General features: G+C 44.9%; 2 protein-coding genes across 6 annotated transcripts; one reads left to right on the top strand and one right to left on the bottom strand.

Annotated features, from left to right (window-relative positions):
- Positions 1-114: 114 nt before the first annotated feature.
- Positions 115-15,165, bottom strand: msi1b (musashi RNA binding protein 1b). Of its 4 annotated transcripts, none has more exons than XM_047048596.1 (15): positions 15,026-15,165; positions 14,642-14,682; positions 14,056-14,137; positions 13,814-13,898; positions 9,159-9,200; positions 8,438-8,530; positions 5,305-5,353; positions 4,687-4,769; positions 4,432-4,549; positions 3,886-3,966; positions 3,044-3,100; positions 2,692-2,754; positions 2,407-2,553; positions 2,117-2,162; positions 115-1,991 (listed from the first exon to the last, which is right to left on the bottom strand). In XM_047048596.1, exons 1-15 carry the CDS (start codon positions 15,082-15,084, stop codon positions 1,946-1,948), a joined length of 1,092 nt encoding a protein of 363 aa, XP_046904552.1. In that variant the 5' UTR covers positions 15,085-15,165; the 3' UTR covers positions 115-1,945. The 4 variants fall into 4 exon arrangements, with proteins under 4 accessions (XP_046904552.1, XP_046904554.1, XP_046904553.1 ...); XM_047048598.1 differs by having other exon boundaries at positions 2,432-2,586; XM_047048597.1 differs by having other exon boundaries at positions 2,411-2,586.
- A 3,036-nt stretch (positions 15,166-18,201) lies between these two features.
- Positions 18,202-22,668, top strand: hnf1a (HNF1 homeobox a). 2 transcript variants are annotated; one of them, XM_047048665.1, is made up of 10 exons: positions 18,202-18,777; positions 19,787-19,986; positions 20,309-20,489; positions 20,651-20,853; positions 20,955-21,097; positions 21,368-21,509; positions 21,666-21,854; positions 21,959-22,074; positions 22,179-22,263; positions 22,441-22,668. In XM_047048665.1, the coding sequence occupies exons 1-10, from the start codon at positions 18,479-18,481 to the stop codon at positions 22,485-22,487; spliced, it is 1,605 nt and encodes a 534-aa protein (XP_046904621.1). In that variant the 5' UTR covers positions 18,202-18,478; the 3' UTR covers positions 22,488-22,668. The 2 variants fall into 2 exon arrangements, with proteins under 2 accessions (XP_046904621.1, XP_046904622.1); XM_047048666.1 differs by having other exon boundaries at positions 18,737-18,993.
- Positions 22,669-22,679: the final 11 nt, after the last annotated feature.

Here is a 22,679-nt window from a genome sequence, read left to right on the forward strand (position 1 = left end):
TTATTCAAATTAATTTATAGTGACACATTTAACCCTTTCCCTCACTTTTCTTTAATCAAATGTGATCATATATAAATGTGAAATACAATTACAACTCAAGACATGAGTGGAATGTTTTGAAAATAATTTATTAGGAATTTTAAAAGTTTTTTCCCAAAGAAAAAAAAAGAAAATGTAACAGGAAAAACAAGGGTTACAGTGTTGACAAGAGCGTTACTTTTCAGTGAACCCAGAGACTGAGTACTCCGGTAGACAGCAGAAGACAGAGGAAATATATCAAAACCTACAACTTGGTAACCGACAGTGATTGATAGTGCCTTGTTCTTTAACTCATTTTAGAGTAAAACACTTTTGACATCCCAGTGCAACATCATATTATATGTGGAAAAAATGAATCGGGTTTCTAAAAAGATCTATTGCTTGAGAGTTACATGGCTACAGTCGTCCAGTGAAAATGCAGTTTCTCTATCCGCGAGAAGACAATGAATCAGGTAGCCAAAGGAAGTTAAAAAAGAAACGATGGAGAATTTCTCGGACTGTTGACAAGATGGTTAATTAGCCCTGTCCCCACGCTGACAGAGCCAATAAGGTATAGGTATCGACCAAAGTTAACGTTAAAAATTCACATTTGCAACTGAAATACCCATTCTGAAACAGCAAATGGCACACTGGATGCCAATATGCGTGACCATGTGGAGTGATAACAATGCAAACACACAAGCTCTCACTCAAAAACGCAATCTGCAGAATTACCCAGCCATAATCGCACAATAGTGAAACTTTAGAATGACTGGCTCTGCACATGGATCCTTCATTTTTCCTTAACAATCATGACATTAAAATAACAATTCAAAACAACAATGATATGACAAAGTACAAAGTCATTGGGGGAGAAACAGCATGTATCCCCATACCCACATCCCCACAGTAATGTAACATCTGAAAAGTACTCTCCCTTCATTTTCAAACTGGGTTTCCTGGGTGAATTCACAGTAAATGGAAAACTGTTTTACTTTCAGAGGCCTGAGGCAGTTTTCAAACTTAAACCCCTCAAGTTTTGAACGACAGGGAAGGAGATTGTATGGCTGGTCTAAAAGTGACGGGCAGAAATGCTGTCATTGACTGGCAATGCCCCCCAACTCAATGTGATACTATGATATGTAACAGTCAAGGTTTCCAACACCTAACAAAACTAATGAAACAAATATCTGCAGAATATGATCGTACCATTTCTGTCACACCTCCCAAAGCCCATTTTTTTTTGCAGGAACAAAAAACAACAGAGCTGTATTTACAATATCTTACACAAATAAACAGCACAAGTTTTACCTGACTGGAAGTTGACTTGTGACTATCGGTTTAGTTATTTTTGATCAATATTAGTACAACAAGTTCTTAAAGTTAAAAAGCTACCAAGATATACATTTTTTTAACTTTGTAACACATTTTCAAAAAAATAGTATTAATCAGAAGTGTTCTGTTAAAATTCAGTATGAACTAGAAACAAATATACTACTTATTTAGTACAAATTATTGCTCCTGTCCTTCCGATATTTCATACCTGGAGATTGCCCTCCCTTGTCTCAATAAAAAACATGTTCAAACCAAAATTCAAATCAACCAGTAAAACACAGAGAGCCGAAACAGAAGTTACACATCTTCACAAAAAACAAAAAAAAACAAAAAGAAAACAGGTGAAACAAAACAAAGGAAAAACAAATCTAGAAATACAGTATCTGGATTGGATTCTAAAACAAACTGTCAATCAGGTTTAAAAAGAGTTTGCTCCTGTCTCGATTACAGTGAGAGGTTCAGTGGGAAGTGATGTTAAGAGAGACAGACAGGGCAGGTCAGATAGAGGGGTCATCGGGGTGGGGGAGGGGGGTCAAGGGTCACACTACAGCTGCCCCGGCCGGAGCGGTAGACTGCACAGAGATATGCCAGATCAGCTCCAAGCAGCTTCAACTCTTTCTATCTCTCTGTCACTGGCCCTGAGGAGAAACACAAACATTGTGATGAGCGGATTTGTACATTTTCTATTCCGAGAGCAGCTGCTATCAGACAAGTCAGATTTCTATCATAGGTTTTAGGAAATTATTAGGGAAGATCAACTCACTCTCTTAGTGGTAGCCATTGGTAAAAGCTGTGGCAATCAGAGGACCCTGTAGAAGAAGGTCACATAACAGATGACCACTACTTCCAACATAATCACCAAAGGACAATTGCGCCACAACAACATAAAACAAGCAGCAAAATCAGCACCACAAACAGAATGATCCGATAGGCAATTCCTATCTCCTTTTAAAATACAATTCACATGTATACAGTCATACATTTATCAATGGAAAATTGTACAGCCAACTTGTAGGTACACCTTTTTTGAAATAATATGAAAAATCTAAATACCTACGTGATAAGGGCTGTGTCTTACCCCCAGACTATGGCCAAACCCACTGCTAGGGGCGGGACTAGCAGCACTGAGGTAACTGCTGACAGCAGAGTCCTGACTGGCTGCTCCATACAAGTCTGCCATTGGCCCAGGGCTGCTGGTGCCTAAAAACCCAGCAGAGCGAGAGGGGGTGGAGCCTAAAATACATAATATGGACAAATTGTAAGTGAAATTTTACTTTGTGTTTTCGGTGGTGGACAAGGAAAGCTATCCTAATGTTCGTTTCCATCCTACACCCATACCTCTAACTACTGCGGCGGCGGCTGCCGCGGCTGCCATTGGTCCGTAAGCTGTCAGAGGAATGGCTGAGGAACACAGGAAAGAAAACGTTCCCGATTAAAGAACCGCCTTAGATCGCAGGCAGTCATGGCATTCGCTCCTCGAATTTGTGTGACTTATAGAGAACGAGTGCCTTCGTCGATATTGTTCAGAACCATGGAATTTCCCTACGTGATCAAAAAAAAATGGGGGTAAAAACCCCCACAACTGTTTGCGGTGTCGTTACTGTTTGTGACGTGGTTGCGGTGTATCGGTGACGGGGGTGTGGAGCAGGCGGCCAGGATGCTGCTTGTAAAGCACAGTGGAGGGACTAACCTGTGAGCTCAGGGGGGTGGGGTGATGTCAGAAGGGGGGTCCTCTCTAAGTGGAATTCTAGAACAGAAACATTAGAATGCTGTTGAGACACACACCACAAGCATCACCACCACCAGCAGCCGCTAGCAGAACACACCGACACACAGGTGGGGAGACGCTACCCACAGATGAAAGGATGGAGTAAGAGTAGGACGAGGCTTCGAGAAATGAAGAGAAAGAAGATACCGAAGCTAGATTCTTCTGTTTAAACTACATTTACATTACATTTAGTCATTTAGCAGACGCTCTTATCCAGAGCGACTTACAGTAATTACAGGGACATTACCCTGAGGTAAGTAGGGTGAAGTGCCTTGCCCATTATCCAACATCATTTGGCATGGCTGGGAATCGAACCAGCAACCTTCTGATTACTTGCCCGATTCCCTAACCGCTACGCCACCTGACTGGCCACAGAAGCTGCCATGTTATGCTGTGCTCCCAAACACATCTAAAGCCCCAAAAACCACTGGACAATTCATTTCAATTCACACATTCGCTAACACAATCACACACACGCAAAGCAAAGCATATGGAATTCCTCTCCCTGATATTTACAAGCAGCCAGTGTGACAGTCATTGTGCTTTATTAGTTTGAGTCTGTCAGTGTTTATGTTAACAGTTATGGGACTGACTCACGGCAAGCAAATGAGCAGCTTTTAAGTCTAGACTACTGGCAGACATATATAACCGAAACCTCAAATGAATCACATATCTTAAAACCACACGAGTTGTATCACAAAGATGGACATGAACGACCGAAGCTGATTGGCCAGGATGAAAGATTTGTGCAATAGAGGTTTTACCTGGGAACTGGTAGGTGTAGCCTGGAGTTATCCCAGCGTAGCTTCGGCTGGTGTACGTAGCAGCCTGGAACCCTGGGTAACCTGAGAAGAAACGATCAAAAACAATAAGGTTTAGCATCGGGTGCAGCAATGCTGCCCCCTGCTGGAGGAAATAGACCACATGCTCCAAAACAGATGGAGAAAAAACCCCAACAAAAACAAGTTTGTAGTTTCTCGGGGTACGATGTGTGGCTGCACTTATTTCGCATATAACCACCGCTGAAATGACTGTCAAAGTAAAACGTCTTCAGGTTTCGTCACTGTCATTAAGAAAAAAGGTGTAATTTCGCAGAATGAACAGCAGATGTTGGTAGTGTGGTGACAACACATGCACTCAGGGGGCTTCATCTCCATTACCGACTGCCCACCGGCTGAGGGGAACGCCAGTGGTCAATCATCTCCACATGAAGTCAAATATGACCTTATGACGGAGCCCTCACCGCAGCAGGCTGACCTAAGCTGCGGGTCAGACAGGCCCTATCGTCAGCAGCATCATTAAGAGCTTACCCAGCATGCCTATGCCCAGCATGAAGGCGTCCATGCCGTAGGGCATCACTCGGGAGCGCCCCCTAGCTGAGCCCGTGGGGGACATCACTTCCTTGGGCTGAGCCTTCTTGCACTCGACCTGTCGAAACAAACATCCGCATGGCATGAGGGACACAGCGGGCCGTCGATGAGACGGAATCGAAAAACCCCCCTCCCAATTCCCGGAGTGAGAACGAGCCCCCCCCACCCCCCTCCACCCCCCGCCCGAAGCCTCACCATTTTGCTGTTGATCTCGTGGAAGTGGATCTCGCACACTTTCTCCACCACGTCCTCGTTTTCGAAAGTCACAAACCCGAACCCTGAGGAACACAACGCGCGCGTGAGGACCGTGAAATTCGATGTCGGAAAAGCCATTATTACCTCTTTGTTTCACAGGAGGTGGTGGTGGGGGGGGGGGGGGGGGCTCTACAGTGCGTTTCTACCAACAGCGTTTCTACCAACACCTTTCTGTACCACTCTTCCTGGCTCCCCCCCTCCCCCCCTCCCCTCCTGGCCAGCCAGCCTGATAAAGCTGCTAGGCTGTCATAATCGATCAGTCCCAGGGTGGGGAGGAGGCGCTTAAGGAAGGCTTTATCCTGATCCCGATTAACGGACTGTCTAATTAGCCTAGCCTCGTTCCTCTCCTCCTGCTCAGCCCTCAGGGAGGTGGGGGGGGGGGGGGGGGAGATCAATGGAAAGCCAGGCAGGACAGGAGGAAGAGCAGGAGAGAGATAGAGAGGGAGATAAGGGTGAGACAGGTGGGGGGTGAGAGAGAGAGATGAGGTAGTCGACGGAGAGAGGTAAAGGGGTAGATGGCTTAAACGAGTGGACAGAGGGTCCTCCTGTGTCACTCACCTCTGTGTCTGTTGGTGGTCTTGTCGAACATGAGCATGGCATCGTCAACCTGGGGGGAAGACAAACAGAGTTCTACTCAGAGCCCTCTCCACATGCGCCATATTGTCTGACCTCACCCCGTCTCCAGTTCTACTAGGAGCCTCTGCAACAGATGGACAGAGGGGGCCGAGCGGGGAGGGGGCGAGCTGAAGAGGGGGACAGGTTAATAAGGGGGATAGAGGAGGGAGGGAAGGAGGGGCCAGAAAGGAAAACAGAAGAAGAAAGAAATTGTGCGAGAGAGGGGAAAAAAAGGGCCCATGGCGCATGGTGTTTTCAGGAAAAAAAGTTCAGATCTCTTTCCGAAAGATCCGAATCTAAAATGTGTTCGCGTTTTGTTATTCGCAATTTGCCTCCGAACCATGTGGTTGCAATCTCTCTCAAACAGAGAGAGAGAGAGAGGCCCATAATCCACCCTCTTTCTCCTGCTCAGCAGACTATGGCCTTCCCATGGTCACTGGGAAAAAACTTGTGTTTCCCACTCCGATTAATGAATAGCGAGGGAATGTAGGAGAGGGCAGCTTAAGTGAGTGAAAAAAAAGAGTAAGAAACAATGATGGCGTTGAGTGTGTGTTTAAGGAGAATCTCGCTAGCAGGTGGGAGAGACTGCGGGGTGATGGCGAGCAGGTGGAGTTACAGTGTGTTCCAGCCACGGGAGCGGAGCAGATCGGGACTACAGTTTGAGTTGAAAAGACCCATAAGGAGGAGACGGACAGAGTGCGGGACAGGGTGGAGAGGGAGGAGAGAGGAGAGACAAAGAAAGAGAGCAAGAGAACAAAGAGGCCTGGAGGCTTTGTTTGCTGGCACAGTCAGCCATCATTCCTCCTCCTCCTTTCCCAGTGACCTCGCTCTTTCTCTCTCTCTTCGTCCCTCCCTCTGTTCTTAGACACACACACACACGCAAACACACAGGTGTTTCCAACTGTTGCTGGAAGGAACACTTACTCACTTGGAAATGAAACAAGCTCTGGTTATCCCACACCTTATAAAACACGTATGACTTTCCAAATGAACTTTATATTTAGTAAGTCGAAATGTGCTTCCTCGATCAGCAATGAGGTCAATAGCACAACATGTGGACATGATCCTTCCTAGCATCTCATCTGAACTACCACACGCGTATACGGTTCCACTCAGCCCTGGTACACTGCAACTGTTTGTCTGCAGTGTGTGTATTACAATGTTCATGTATGTATGTATATATATGTGTGTGTGTGTGTGTGTGCGGGGGGTGGGGTGTCTACAGGTTTGTGGGACGCCCAAGGGCAGATTGCACACAGAAAGGTCAAGGGTGAGGGAGGAGGGCCTCTGGCCAGTGTGAAAGAGGACCTGTTGGTCTGAGCCCTCTCAAATCACTGACTCCTTCCACTCTGACATTTGCGCCCCCCCCACCCCCCCAGTCTTCTCTATCCTGTCCTCCCTCGATCCTGTCAGTGAAGCTAACATCCCAGAGGACACAAACACAAGATGTTCTCAGGCATCTGAAACTTAATTCCGTATTGACAGTATCTCCTAAACACATGTCCCTCTCTGGTAACATTCAGTCTATGACTAACACTGTGGCAATTTTAACTTTAATCATGTGAGGTTATAACAAAGTGAGTTTATAATTGTCCAGTAAATGCTCGATATGTCAAACGCAAGGCATTTTGATGGCACACTGGACAATATTCCCTCTCCTCTAACTCTCATCCTCCCTTCCATTCTCTCCCCATCCCTCTATCCACCCCCCTGTCCCAAACAGGGCAGAAGACAAAAGCTCCAGTGAGGCAGTGTAATCAGGAAAGTCCATGGATGGCTGGAGACTACAGTTCCCCATCAATCTATTTCTCTCTCTATCTCTGAGTGTCTTTCTCTCTCTTTCATTCATCCTATCTTCTGATTGGGAGAAAAAAGCTACACCCAACCAAGACTATTATATAACTGAAAAGTATAATTTTTTTGGCACTAAACTACCTGTAGGCCATGATAGACTGAAGGCAAACTGTATAACAAATGCATTCCAGCTTAGTTTTGATTTTAAACTAGTTGGGGTATCAGTGAAAAGTAACAAAAGTTTTGAAGCAGGACTTCAAAGCAGAGAAAAGTCTCCTTATGAATAATCATCTGTGTCATCTAACAAAATATTTGTCTACAGCTTTGTGTAAAAGCATAATAGTCTCACCAAATCCCCGCACCCCATCGCTGCCCCAGTTCCAGTCTTACGCCTCCAACACCCACCCTCTCTCTTGTCTCTCTCTCCCCCTGTCTTTCTCTCTCCCAGGCCCTCCCTCTCCCCCGCTCAGCCTTTGTTAGACCATCATCTAGTCTCTCCCCCTGCATTTCAAAGCCCTCGGACTCTGTTGTTAAAATAATAGAAACTTTGGGTATAGCTCTAAAGATGGTGCGGGAAAAATACACTGGTTTTACCATCGGTTATACACCGACTGTAAGTGACAACTTAATTGGTTTAGTTTTGACCGTTGGTCGACCAGTATTATTGTTACAAAACTCTTAAACTGACACCCCCACCTCACCCCCCCCCCTCCCCTCCTTCTTCAACACAAAACCCCTTGCCCGCTGAATTACTTGGGGACAATGGGCAAGCCAGGTCACCACGGTAACGGGCCGGGAGGGGGTTGGGGTAGGAGCAGCTGTTACATCAGATTAATTCAGATTCTGATAATCCCTCCCCCTTCCTCACCATCGGCACACACTCCAGAACTTTTCTCCCCCTCTTCTCCCTAACTTAGCCCTGCTTACCAACTCCGCAGTTCCCTTGGGCTCCCCACCTCTTCTTGGACTCTCCCCCAAGTCTCCCTGTCCCTCTTCCCTACACCCCTGACTCACTCATGCCCCCCGCAGTTTACACTTCAAGTCCCTTTTAAAGTTACAATTGATAACACTTTTATTTATTTTTGTAAATCTACTTTGAACGGAGATGAAATGCTTGTTAACGTATGTTCCAGGTCATGATATCTTTCTTTCGGTCTCTGCAGTTCCACAGATCCGTTTTGTCTGCTTCCCCTCACAACAACCGAAGCTACTGCAACACTATGCTAACGCTATGCTAACGCTATACTAACGCTGTCTTAACACCAGCCAACACGCTGCTTACCTTTCCAAACTGGTCGAAATACTGCTTCACATCCTCGATGGTCGTGTTCACCGACAGACCTCCCACAAAGATCTTCTTGGTCCGAGTCACTAACTATAGAGACAGGCAAAAATGTTATTTGTTTTCCCATAAATAAGTACATTACTTATCACAATGATTATAAACATTTATTTTTGGTATTCGTTTAGGCAGCACGTTATTGCCATTGTTTGTCATTTCTCGTATCTCATATGAATAACATATACAAATGGAACACAGGCAAGCTTCAAAATTTCCCAAATAGCCTAATAGACAGGCCATGGCGTCGAATGGTTTATTTTAAATGGTACAGGTACCCACACGAGACTAAGAGGAGTTTGGTGGCACTAGTAAGTTATCCATGCCTGTCTAATACATCTTTCTCTCTCTTTTGACTCATCGTCAACACCGTTGAGTCAAACCTTTACCAACAACATTATATGCGAACAGTGAACGGTGTATAAGTTCGTAGACAATTCGACTTTGGGAAAGTTGAAAGAGTTGGTGAGGTGTTAACTGTAACACATGACCACATAGCGCAGTGATGTCACAGCAGCAGTCACATTCATCTGATTACAGGGCATTAGCCCAGATAGAATGTGAAAAGCTCAACACAGACATAGGACTGGATTGCTCCCAGGCAATGTCATTCATATCTCACAGCACTAAGCCCCGCTAAATCACACCTAACAAACACACTCACCTTGGGCTGGGCCCGACGAGGGAACGCAACTTTTGGATCAATCTGCGGAAAAGAGTTAAGAAAAGAGAAGTCCCGGTTTAGAGACGCACGTTCACACAGAGGAACTAGCAAACAAGTAGATCACCAAATCCACCAGATCAGTTCATCTCTCTTCCTTCCTTTGGTGGGGTTCCTTCCTTCCTTCCCACCTCCTGTCTTGTTTAATCCTGTAAAGGTTGCTGTGTGTCTGGATTATAGGGATGTAACTTAGACAATGCACTGAAAGAATCTCACAGCTGAACATACTGTGCCCGAGCACAGGGGAAGAAGAAAGAAAAAAAAAGTCAATTCTAATCGCAACCATCAAGTGAAGTGTAACTGGCCCTTTCCTCATGTGCAGCCAACATTAGTCTGGTTGTGAGCGGGGTTAGTTTGTGGATAATGTGGCAGGTGGAATGTCTGGGATGTCCCAGTGATAAGCACCACAGAGGTGCCCCCCTTCCAACCTTCACTCCACCACTCTCCCTCCTCACCAACATGTGACATGTGATCTCTCGGAATCTCACACAGGCACTACAATCACAAACACATCTCACCTCCGCACAGTGCGACAGAGACAGAGACAAGAGGGAGTGGTGCCGGGTGGGGGGGGGGGGGGAGGAGGAGGAGGAAGGACAACACCGTGGGCAAGAGAGACGGGGACGTAGGAGAGAGGACAGGACTGAGGGAGGGAGAGGGCCCGACGCCACACACACTGACACCACATCCGCCTCGTTTTGGTTTGTTTGTGTCTGTCTGTTTTTCACCTCCCTCTCTCTTGCCCCGAAAATATTCCGCCCGTTTCCTAGTGAGACCGACCCATCCGTCGCGGAGGGCACGGCTCCTTTACTGTGCCGACCTCTGCTCTGCGTTGTCAAACACTTGACAGAAGGGTAGCTTAACTACCACAACAAGAGCCGCTAAGAACTGATTTGACAGTGGTAATGGCACAGACGTGATTCAAGGGTTCACTGCGCAATTTGAGACCCAAAATCCAAACCCATAGCAATCATCGACAATATGAACAATACAGCCAAAAGGGTTCAGATTTAATAGGGACTATATCATGCCATAAAGAAGCAATTATAGATAGACTACGGTATGAGAATTTGAGACGTCTATATTAGTCTATACTGGTCTAAAGCTAAAGAACAGCTAGACTACTCCAGGCTGTACTGTTGTTATACTAAGAAACAGTGAGACAGTACAGTGCTAAGAGCACTATATTAGTCTGTGACCACGACAGGGTAGAGTAGAACTACAGTAGAGATCTAAAGCCCCTATGGTAAACCACATGCGTTTACCAGAGAATGGTACACTGCGGTTCTACAAGTTTCATTTTGACATCACGGCAGGTTTCTACGGAGCAGAGTGAAAAGACTAGACTAGACTTGGACGTGGTACCGAATGCAGAGTCTACTGTTTAGTTCTATTCTCTAGACTACTCTGATAGTCACCTCCGGTCACCAACCCTCCTGTTGTCCAACACTCCTGTGCACATTCAAAAACAAACAAACAGACAGACACAAACAAACAAAAATCAACACACAGCAACCAGCACACATCCAAGGGGGGGAAATTATGGATATTAGACAGAATGATGTATTTCAGATCAAATATGGTATATTTTCCATTTGAAATGTGTTGCTTTCCCAGAACCGATCTGCTTTTGGTTCGTTTTGGTTTTTACATAGACGTAAAACATATTTTAGGAACAGATCATGCAACTTTCAGGCTTATACTACAGTTTTTTTCCCCCAACATGTTACGACATATTAATTGAATATTTGCTAAACCAAAAGTGTAACAGGCCCTATTTTAGGGTTATGTCACTGATGTGATTTTAGGCCCAAGCCATAAAACAAGCCAATCCCACTGCCCATGTACGCAGAAAGGGAGTAAAGCTGAGCGTAAGAACAAGGGGTTTATCAAATCAGGACAATCCCCCTTGACCAATTACAGTCAACAGTTGGTAAGGTGCACTGGCTGCCTCAGCTTAACTAGCAACACACATATCCCGACGCTCCAATTGGTCAGGACTCAGGACTCTCGTCTAAAGTAAAATATCTGTTACTCAGGAGGACGGCCCAAGCTTGTTTCATTCAATCCGATTAGCTAAGATATCCATACTAATCACACAAGGCGTTATCCTTCCTGCCATCCCTCCCTTCTCCTCTCTCGTTGGGTCAGCGTGGTAGTCCTCGCTACTTAAGGGTAAACTGAGACCTGGGGGTCACCGGTACCTTAGAGGCCCTTCAGCACCTGCAGCCCAGGACATGCAGTCCTTTCATCCTTACACACTGTCCTCTACGACACAATGTACTCTGCAACACACTAGCGCTGAAAGTGTTCTCCTAAACTCCTTTCACATTCAAGCCACTCCTCAGAGTTCATTTGAATAAGAACGATTCGAGGCAAACCTTACCACAAACACCCCATCCCCCCATCAACTACGTCAATTACATTAGGAAACAAAGAGTAAAAAATCCTAAAAGGCAATTAAAATAAGCTGAGGAAGTCAAATCTTTTCTAAAAGGCAGCTGTTTTTTTTAAACAACCTCTTGGTACACCTCTATTGTCTATTCCTCTACTCCCTCTAAAGTGGAGAAGAGTTGCCTCTGGTCTTTCTACTGTGTAAACTTTTCTCCATTCTTGTCCAGTCCACTCACTCAGTCACAGCATGGCACATTCTTTCTGTTGCCACTGGAGAACTTTTTTCTCTCTCCACACTAACAGGATAACCTGGCTGAGAGAGAGAGAGAGAGAGAGAGAGAGAGAGAGAGAGAGGGGGGGGGGGCAGGGCAGGCTCTCTGAGGCTCTACTCGACTCACCGTCCAACCCCTGTGGCTGATCACTGAGCCCTCTCCATGCCAAACACACACTCACTCTATTACGCTGCCACACTGCCCCCACCGCACCAGAGACACACCTCACTACCAGCAACACCAAGGCTGAGCCACAGCCCACACAACCAGTAGGCGATTAAGTAATTGAGTTTAGCTATCGTACGAGAACAAAAATACAATTAGATGCCATATCAGTTTTAATTACAAAGTGAAACCCTTTATCATGCCCCACGTAACCTCAAAAAATATTTAATAAAATCTGTAATTGTATGGCATACATACAGTGCATATCATTTATTAACAGTGCTTCAATTAGTGATGATTTCTAAGATTGTTGTCAAAGAAGCTGTGCATTGTTAACCCTGCTCTGCTTTTGTGTCAAACTACGGGAACGGGGGTGGGGGTGTATCTATGGAGATAAAACCCCATGACGACCAACCATAACGGCCCCCCGTGGAACTATCACCATGCCAGCTAAAACTGTGACAAGTGACACAGCCTGGCGGGCTGCTACGATAGGACAAACCTCTGTTATACCTTAACGTCTACCAAACAACAACCTGCTGGCCGAGCATCTACATTTGCACAATTTCCGCTCTGATTACGTCCTGATTCCAAAGTGTCTGGTTCCTGTCCTGTTAAGTGTTCCATCGTTCGGCCCTTTTTTCCTTTCTCTTCCTGTGAGGAGCCTTCTCTAGTGTTCTCTAATCTGCCTCGATATGTTGAGGTGCACAACTCGGATCACAGAACGAGGTGGAAAGAGCCTCGGCACATGTGAATGCAGTGACCTAGCCACTGCCATCACCACTCCCACTGAGCTAAGGGGAGCTAGCCGTCCCTATGGCGACCAACGGGCTCGCATTGTTCCCAGACCAGCCCACATTCATTACTGACAAAGACACAAACACGCACACACACACACTGCTTTTACATGCACAACTTGTACACTTGCACTAATAAAGTACAAGTGCAAAAAATAAATAAACAGGTAATGAGTGAAAACAGGCCTCTGAGTTTGTGGGTTTGTGTTAACTTACGACCTCCAGGGGGGTGAGCGGTTTCCCTGAGCAGGATCGACATGGATATTTATTGGGAAAACAGTGCATTGGTTTATCCTGACTACTCTTACAGCTGTACCTATCAGGTTTCGGAGGCACTCACATCATTTGTTCACATGCAAAAGTTTTTCAGGTCATTTTGACCCTAGGGACAAACCTTACAAAAGACCATGTGGAAAGATTGAGTTCTCACTAGATAAAGGCCTAGGCAACTCAAGAGACTCCTGGGCTCAACCCTGTCTGGGTCCCCCTGTAACCATAGCAATTGACACTGAGAAAAGCTTTCTTGACCAATTCACCATGGGAGGGTGAAGCCAAGAGAGAGCCAATTCTGTAGCAAGTGCCTCAACACAAACTGTTTTTAAATAAGGCTATTTAGCACAGTTAATATCACACTTAAAAAAAATCCCAATGGAAAAGCATAGCCACAACTACCAAAGTAACATTAGCTAACTCTCTTCCTACATAACATTTAAAAAGTGTAACTGGTGCAAGTGAATTGTCTTCAATGTGCCATCAACTTCTTATCACTGTAAACCAATGAATTGATCTGGCCTACTGCCAAACAACTTGCACTCACTTGAAAAGAAGTTGTAGGATCATTACCCTAATAGGCGTGTTGATTAAACACTATCAAACACAGTCACACAGATGCATACTAAACATTGACCTAAAAGGAAGGGATGAGAATGTAGGAGTTTTGAAAAAAAGTATATAATGTATTCAAACTTACTGTTTTTGAATCCAACTCGTGTCTGGTTTGGGCCAAAACTTTATCCACACCAGCCTGGTCAACATAAGTGACAAATCCAAACCCTCTGCAAAAGAAACACCAAAATATGTAATAACTGCATCAGCGGGTGTTGACATTTAATAAGAATAAGTCTGTACAGCAGTGTGCGAGCGGTTGGGCTCAGTTTGAGTGCAGCGTCGCAGCGGGATTTTCTGGCGCTGCACCGCGCACGCCTCCCTCACCTCGAGCGCTTAGTAACTGGATCCCGCATCACCATGCACTCCTTCACTTCGCCGTATTTGCAAAAGTACTCTTTCAGACCCTCTGAAAATAAAGACAAAGAAATACACATAGTAGCCTGCATCAATTTTCCACTAGAAATATGGAAGTGCGTCACTTTTAGTTGTCTGATGAGAGTCGATCGTGTTCCGAGTTTCTTGAACTTTCCGCTTGAGATTTTGTACCATAAAGGTACAGTCAGTATAAGTAATCAAAGTCTCTATTTCCTGTCATACCAATATTAAGTACAGAACACCCTAAATTAATTCGTTTGACATACAAACGATTACAAATGCTGTTTCTTCTAAATACATACTGTTTATTTTAGTTCAATTGGTTCGCATTATAGGCCAATCCGGGCCTATTGAATGGGCGCTTTGATTTGTGGACTAGACATCAAGAGGGCATAGAGAAACTAGTAACTAATTAAACACGTCTTGATAAACTTCTCTCTATGAAATAACACATTTCTTATATTTTATAAACAAAACTATGTTACATAAGAGTCAGTGGCAAAGTTATTATAGAGTTGACTGGAAGAAAGCTTACCTTGTGTTGTCTGCCAACTGAGTCCGCCAATAAACATTTTGCTAAAATAAAAGAAAACAGTTTACGGTGAAAACAGAAATATTTTCAACTTTTAGACGTCAAAGAACTAGTTCCAGTAAGACATGTAAGTTGTATTCGACAAACAAGTTTTTGTAGATTATGCCTTTGATATAATAGATTTATAGAGGCAAAATATCCTTTCTGTCCATTTACGAGACCCTGAAAGAGCAGCCTCTGTAGACAGCCACGGACCAACAACGCAAAACTAACGCGTTCTCCCTTCCTCTTGGCTTTGAAATAGAGAATTCCTCTTAACTCCCGGGTCTGCCTCAGAAGTGTATCCGATATTTAGGTTAGGTAGATGGGCGACGAGTGAAGCTTTACCAGGGGTCGTGGGGGGAGTCCGTGGAGGACAGGCTGCTCTGGCTACCTTCAGTCTCCATTCCGTGCCCGTGTGTTCAGACTGTGCCGAGTGGGGAAAACAGGCAGAATGGAGTGATGGGGCGGGGGTTTGGCCAAGGGTAAAGGGGGGAGACGGCTGAAGCAGATAGGCTCAAGTAGAGCTGGTAGACTCCTCCTCTCCCGGTGCCCGCGTGTTCTTCTCAGTCTCATCCTACTTTTTGTGCACCTCCGTCCATGCTCCTGTGAATTACGGCCATTTGATACAGACAGTAGTTAGTGGTTTACGCACCTTTACGCACGCCATTCATGAACAAAATGATCTTGAAAGTAATCTTGCTTGTGTTTATACAAGAAACCAGCAGCAATTCCTTCGTTTTGCTATATACTGTCTGGAATAAAACCAAACAAACGTGCTTAAAGAGACAATCACAAAGAGAAGATCCAACAGATTACTGGTATGCAGTGGTCGACGAGAGGTTTTTATTTATTCAACAATAATTCTTGGGAGTTGGATTGCAGGATTAATAGACACGGTTGAAAATCACATGCATAAACACCAAACTTTATTACATTTCCTTACAAGGTGGTGTTACTCCAAACTGTTTTTAGACACGTATGGATTTGAAGGGCAAACGACCATAAATCAGTATCCAATTTACTGTAAATGGTGTCAGTTACTTTGTTCCATTGCTCTGGTACACCTCCACCGGTTCTGGACTCAAACAGAATGGACTGTGGCATCAACAATGCCTCTCACTGTCACAATATACCCTCTATACTCCAAACATAATTACAAACCCATATGTTTAGGAAATAGTATGGGGAAGGGCTCATTCACTGCTGAGTCTTAAGCATTTAATTAGTACCAAAGCCTGCTCCAGTTAATCTCCTTCCCTACACTGACTCAACATGTGACTGCTTAACCAACTAAAGGCCGATCAACAGTATGTTACTTCTCTTTGCATTCAGGTAAAACAGTTAAAGAGTAAGAATATTGAGGGATACAGCTATGTCACTCAAAATAATTTAGCACCAATCTTAGAAAATTGGTCCAACTTCCACAGTAAACAAAAACAATTGTATACCATCTAAACAATATGAACTGCTTGATTGCTACTATAATAAGCCATGATAGCCAGCAATTGTGTATTTGCCTCTGAACTCTTTGAACAGGCAAACTAATTACAATCTAATTTTTTTGTTGTTAAAACTGTCTGAAGGACGGAGAAAAAGTGTGCAATGGTGACTTATTTGTAATATTAATAATAATTTGTAAGTGTCCTTTTATTTAGGTATATTCCATATAAAACCGTAAGAAATATGCAAAATATCAATTGAAGGTTCTGAACATCAAATTGTACAGTAGAAAATGGTTCAGTCAGCGATCTTTGAGTTGAATAACTTTTCTCCCCAATGGTTCTATCAAGCATTATTTCTTGGTTTATTGAAAAATGCTTCACTTTTCAGAAATGTTCAAGTTTATACTCAGAACCTCACACTTGGTGTGTGATCGTGTGCTCCTGCAGGGCCGTGTTTCAGACTCTTGAATGTGTATTTCCAGTAAGGCTTCAGTCCTCTATAGAGCAAACTCCATATAAGGGACAGAGGCCTATTCGGACAGGAATTAAGGGGTGTGTTAAATTTCTGCATGCATGATCAATGGGGTTGAATAGAATGGAGGGGGAGCTAGTTACACTTTAGGCTGAGGCAGGGAGGGGAAGGGGGAGAAACAGGGAGAGGGGATGGGAGAGATGGTTGACTAATGAGACTACCAGACTGGAGAGAGTTCTTCTGTTCTCTATGTTGTCCTGTAGACAGAGTGGCGAATTCCGCCATTCTACAAAAATAATACTTGCATGACATCTACATGAAGTTAAATATCCTCCATAACCTGTACAAAATACACAGCAACTGATGTTTGTTAGTACAACTCAATTGTATTTGTAACAACTGAAAAATGCTCTCCCCTGCTTTGTAGAAACTTGGATGGGATTGCCCTCTGAATAATACAATGGGACTTAATTACAGGGCAGTAGTGTGTCTCAGGAAGATAGAGGCAGCACTGTTTCCCATCCAAATACAGTACAATGCCATCTTCCCAGGGGGAGGGTGGGGTGAGGATGTCTCTGCACGGACAGAGACGAAGATATGGTGGCACAAGGTGAGAGGACAGGGGAGCGTCCGAGAGAGAAAGAGATAGAGAGAGATAGAGAGGGAGAGAGAGAAAAAGAGAGAGAGAGGGAGAGAGAGAGAGAGAAAGAGGGAGAGAGAGAAATAGGGAGAGAAAGAGAGAGAAAGGGGGAGAGAGAGGGAGAGGGGGGTGGTCATACAAGTCTAACAAGAAAAGGTTTGTTCACCTGTGGAGCATATGTGTGGTTATATGATATATGCAGTTATATCGCTACCTATAGGTGTAGTGAGTGTAGTAGAGTACTACTTGTTGAGTCTGGAACAGGGCGATGGATTTAAAGAAAACCATAAAAATGATGTTCACATTTTAATTTTGATATCAGAGGATGAGAAGGACATGAAACAGAGGGGAAGTATAGCGGAAGTTATTTCTGTGACAATTATTGTTTTAGACTGACATCCCAGTTGCACTTCAGTCAAATCAAGCCAGAGGAAAATCCTGCAACAGAACAGCGCCATCTAGTGGCATACTGAATAAGTTGCTCCTCTTCTCACAGTCAAGTTTCTTAAATTGAGTTCTACAATCATAAAACTTAAAGTTCAATATCTTTTAGGTCAACATGCAGTGTTAAAGTAGTTAATTTACCAAATATAATATAAGAATTGCTTTAGGCGTTTGTATCTTAATACATTACGCACATTGATTTGTGTCACTGAGGAATACAAAAATACATGTTATTAAAGAAATATACAAACATTATGACATTTATGATGTAAAGAAGTATAAAATACATGTTCTCTATATTCACAAACAGTACTTATCTCCTGGATGTGTAGCCTTGGCATGTTGTAATGTATTCTGAATGACATGTGGACGTCTTACAACAACATTCCCAAACTTGTAGTTTATTTTCATGTATTCCTTTCGACTGCATTTCGCTCACTGTCAGGGATTGAGGGAGATGGGGACAAAGTTCACAGAGAGCACATGTGGAGGAGGGGGTGAAGGGGAGGAAGGTAAAAAAAAAATGACCTTTGAGAGGAAAACAGCAGGTACAGGACTGACACCAGACGGCTCAGAACGCAGAGAGGGAGGAAAGACAAACAGAAGAAAATGAAAGCATATCCTCTATTAAGTCGAAGAGAGACAAAAGCGTAATGAAGCCAAGAGCGGGGTGCTCTGTCTTTGTGCGTGAGTGTATAACTACGATGTGTGTTTGTGTGCGTATGCGCGTGTAAGACAGTGTGTACTTGTTTGAAACCTGTCTCAGCGATAGCGGGGCAAGGATCATCAGGACTGTAGTAATGGAGGGAGAGGAGAGAGGCGGGGGAGCCAAGCCCAAGCCCGGCCATCTGTCTGCACTCCAGGAGCAGCTCATCTGGGCCCTGCTGGGCTCAGGACTGTCCCGAGAGGTCCTCATCCAGGCTCTGGGGGAACTGGAGCAAGAAAGAGTCAATGCTGGGGCAGAAAAGGGGGACAAAGGAGATGGGGAAAGCTCGGAAGAGGGAGAAATGGATTTTCCGCCCCCTATATTCCGGGAGTTGGAGAGGCTCCCCCCTGAGGAAGCAGCCAGACAGAGAGCTGAAGTGGACCAGCTGCTACAGTGAGTTTGGCTTACCTCGTCCTCTCCTGTACAAGACACAAGTCATTTACCTCTGTCCTAAATCCTCAACTTTGCTGTCCTTCTTCACGCAATCTTTTGATTTCAACGGTCGGCGCTGGCTACAGAAATGACTCCCCTCCTTTGTGACTTCTCCACTCTTTTTCTATTTTCTACTTCCTTTTGGTTTTCACACCCTTTCAGCTCAACTTCCTCACCGTAAGTATGGCTCCGTAGAAACAATTCAGTTTTACCTAGTAACATCCCATCTATTTCTTTCTCCTTGGGTACTTCTGAAGTTTGGTGCCCCCTCTCCCCCCTTCCACCCTCCTACTCCTGCTACCTCTCTCTGCGATCTCTCTCGGCCTCTGAGGTGAATTTAAAGGAGGGTTCCTCCTTTCCTAGTTACTAATTACCCACCCCGCCATTATTCTCTGGCCATTTCTATCTCCTTAATGAATAAGCGACATGCCTGGGTTAAGATTAACAGAAAAACACTACCTGTGTGTGCTATTGACTGTGTGTCTAAGTTTACACACTGTATAAACTGACATTTCTACAGACAAAATACCACATTTTATAACATTTATGCTACATGCTTCACCCAATTTATATAAATAAGATAATGTACACTTAAAAGTATATATGTTATAAAAATACTTTTAAAGTAGTCTTTACACAATAATGCCAAAAAAAGAAAGTAACACATTTTCTGAAATAAATAGAAAATATATGATTTATATAAAAGATGTGCCAAAAATGTATTTGATATATCTAACTATACTACTATGTCTGCTGACAGATATTAAGTGTATAATAAAGCAGGCACTAAAAAGATTCAGCCATTAGTTTCAGGCCAGAGAGGTGGACTTTGCCCTGCTGTTCTTCCTCTTATCTCTCTTTGTCAATATCCCTCCTTCCCTATACCTGGCCATGTCTGCTGTTAGTCTTTCTGTGCAGATTTTGTATGTTTTTCTCTGTGTACACTCTAAGAACGTGGTATATTTCACAGGGAGGACCCGTGGCGTGTAGCAAAGCTGGTGAAAGGCTACATGCAGCAGCACAACCTACCTCAGAGAGAGGTGGTTGAGTCCACAGGTTTAAACCAGTCCCATCTCTCCCAGCACCTCAACAAGGGCACGCCCATGAAGAACCAGAAACGAGCTGCTCTCTACAGCTGGTACGTCAGGAAGAAGGGCGAGATTAGCCAGCGTGAGTACTCCACCTGCTGTGGACACTAAACCTACTTCAGCCTCGCTTATATTGTGATGATACAGGGTGTACTTTGCTTTGAATGTCTGTTCTCATTTCCATGGAAAAATGTTCACCTGAATAAACAGTCCTAAGAACAGACTCTCAGAGGACAAAACAGATGATTACAGTATGTGACTAGTGTTTACAGATGAATTACCAGCATGTTTGTGTCTTTTAACACACCCTGCCCAACCAAAATCAAAGTAATGATGAGTCAAGGATGAATCCGAGGCATACACGGGAGTAGATTTTTTAACACACTACTGACCACCTGCTGCAGAGTTCACCAATGCCAGGCATGGCTTTGCCTCTGGGGAAGACCAAGGCGAAGACATCAGGAAGGGACGCAGGAACAGGTTCAAATGGGGACCAGCCTCCCAGCAGATCCTTTTCCATGCCTACGAACGACAGAAGAACCCCAGCAAGGAAGAAAGAGAGGGCTTAGTGGAGGATTGTAATAGGTAAGGCACCAAAAAATACAAACTCAAATATGGACGAAATAAATTCTCCCCTTGTTCACTTACTACAGTGGTAAATATGCAATGCTGTTGTGACTGTTTTTTTTTGGGGGGGAAGTGAGTTTTTACTTTCTGGTTATGTTGATGACTTGTCTCTCCCTCAGAGCTGAGTGTCTTCAGAGAGGAGTGTCGCCCTCCCAGTTGGCAGGCCTGGGCTCCAACTTGGTGACCGAGGTACGGGTGTACAACTGGTTTGCCAACCGACGCAAAGAGGAGGCCTTTCGCCACAAGCTGGCACTGGACAGCCCTTATGTCATCCAATCAACAAGCGCCTCCGGTCATACCCTTCCTCAAAGCCCCGTGCATGGTAACACCCAAAACAACACTCGGGTCCAATTTGTCAATCATTTTTTGTTTTGAATCTAGCTTGAAGCTGTTGTTACCAGACTCTGGCTAACTCTCTCTCAGGTATGAAGTACAGCCAGCAACTGACGTGTGACAACCTGGGCTCCAGGAGCAGTGGAGAGAGAGGCATGGGGGGACGTCTGGTGGCCAGCCCTGACCAACTGGAGCCCAGCCACACACTCCTCGAGGGACATCATCATAAATCAGTGAGACCAAAACGTTCCTATAAAAAAACGACAAAGATCGCGGTTTCACTTCTTTACCAAAAGTACTGTGTCAACGTGCCCAACATGTAGGGTGGGTAAGATGGCTGAGCGGTTAGGGAATCGGGCTACCAATCAGAAGGTTGACGTTGTGTCCCTGGGCAAGGCACTTCACCCTACTTTCCTCGGGGGGAATGTCCCTGTACTTACTGTAAGTCGCTCTGGATAAAAGCGTCTGCTAAATGACTAAATGTACCAATCCTCTCGTCTCAGGTATCAGGAGGTGGTTCCCTGCCCCCAGTAAGCACTCTCACCTCTCTGCACAGTCTCTCTGCCTCGTCCGTCCATCCGCCAGGACTCATCATGGCCTCTCTGCCTAGTGTCATGAGTCTGGGGGAGTCCTCTCTGCTGATAGGTGTGTGGCATCCCAAAGCCTTAAAGACAATAGTGTCAATAGTGTATAATACAGTCAATAGTGTCAGTAGCCAATAACTGCAATGTCTAATAAGAACACGTAATGGAGATATTGAGACTGTAATGAACAATGCTGTCTCTGTTGATTCATCCTCAGGTCTGGCTTCCACACAATCTCAGACCGTACCTGTCATCAACAATGTGGGAGGCGGGTTCACCACCCTTCAGCCTATCTCCTTTCAGCAGCAGCTTCATTCCTCCGGTCAGCAGCCAATCGCGCAGCAGTTCTCAGGGCACATGGGCCACAGTCCTTTCATGGCCACCATGGCACAGCTCCCATGTCACAGTAAGACAGCGAACAGACAGAACTTGTCATTCATCCGTGCCGTTTTGTGAATTTGCCGACATTAAAAAACGAGAATGCCTGCCTCTGTCTGTTCTCAACTACAGTGTACAGCAAGTCGGACATGACCTCATACCCTCCGTCCAGTCTGTTGTCCCAGGCGATGGTCATCACTGACAGCAGCAGCCTTGGGACACTGACCAGTCTAACTGCGGTCAGACAGGTACTGATGAACCTGTGTGGACGCGTTTGAGTGAGAGATATCATCCCTTTGATACAGTAAACAACCCAGTCAAGAAACGGCTAACGCATGTCTGTGCTTCTTAGATCCTAACCACAGACCCAGAGGAGCAGACGGATTCATCCACCCAGGAGGACGCCCTTCACCTACAGCCTCAGTCGCCCGTTTCAGGTACAGTACGGAACACCAGCCATTTCTTCAAGGGTGCATTTGATTCGTTTCCCCTTCCCCGTCAGTGATGTGAACGAGGCTTGCCCGTTTTTTCCCCCTCTGGGAATTTACGGCTGTATCCTCCAACTCAGCCTGCCGAGGGCCATCAACCTCATCTGCTCTCATCTCTGTCCACAGACATCAACTCATACATCCCAACACAGATGGTCTCCACAGCCCAGTGAATACTGTGGAGACGCCATGGTGGGATGGAACAAAGATGCATGGGATGGGCAACTACCTCTGCTATAATTCCAGAGAAACCACTGTAGTGTATGTTCAGTTGCATGTGAAAATGGTAAGGGGACTCACTGCCAGTTCTCCAGATTAAAGGATGCAGCCTTACTGCTTGAAAGAAATGTGAAATATTTGCAGCA

Source organism: Hypomesus transpacificus, chromosome 24 (genome assembly GCF_021917145.1).
Source record: "Hypomesus transpacificus isolate Combined female chromosome 24, fHypTra1, whole genome shotgun sequence".
Classification (NCBI taxonomy): Eukaryota; Metazoa; Chordata; class Actinopteri; order Osmeriformes; family Osmeridae; genus Hypomesus; species Hypomesus transpacificus.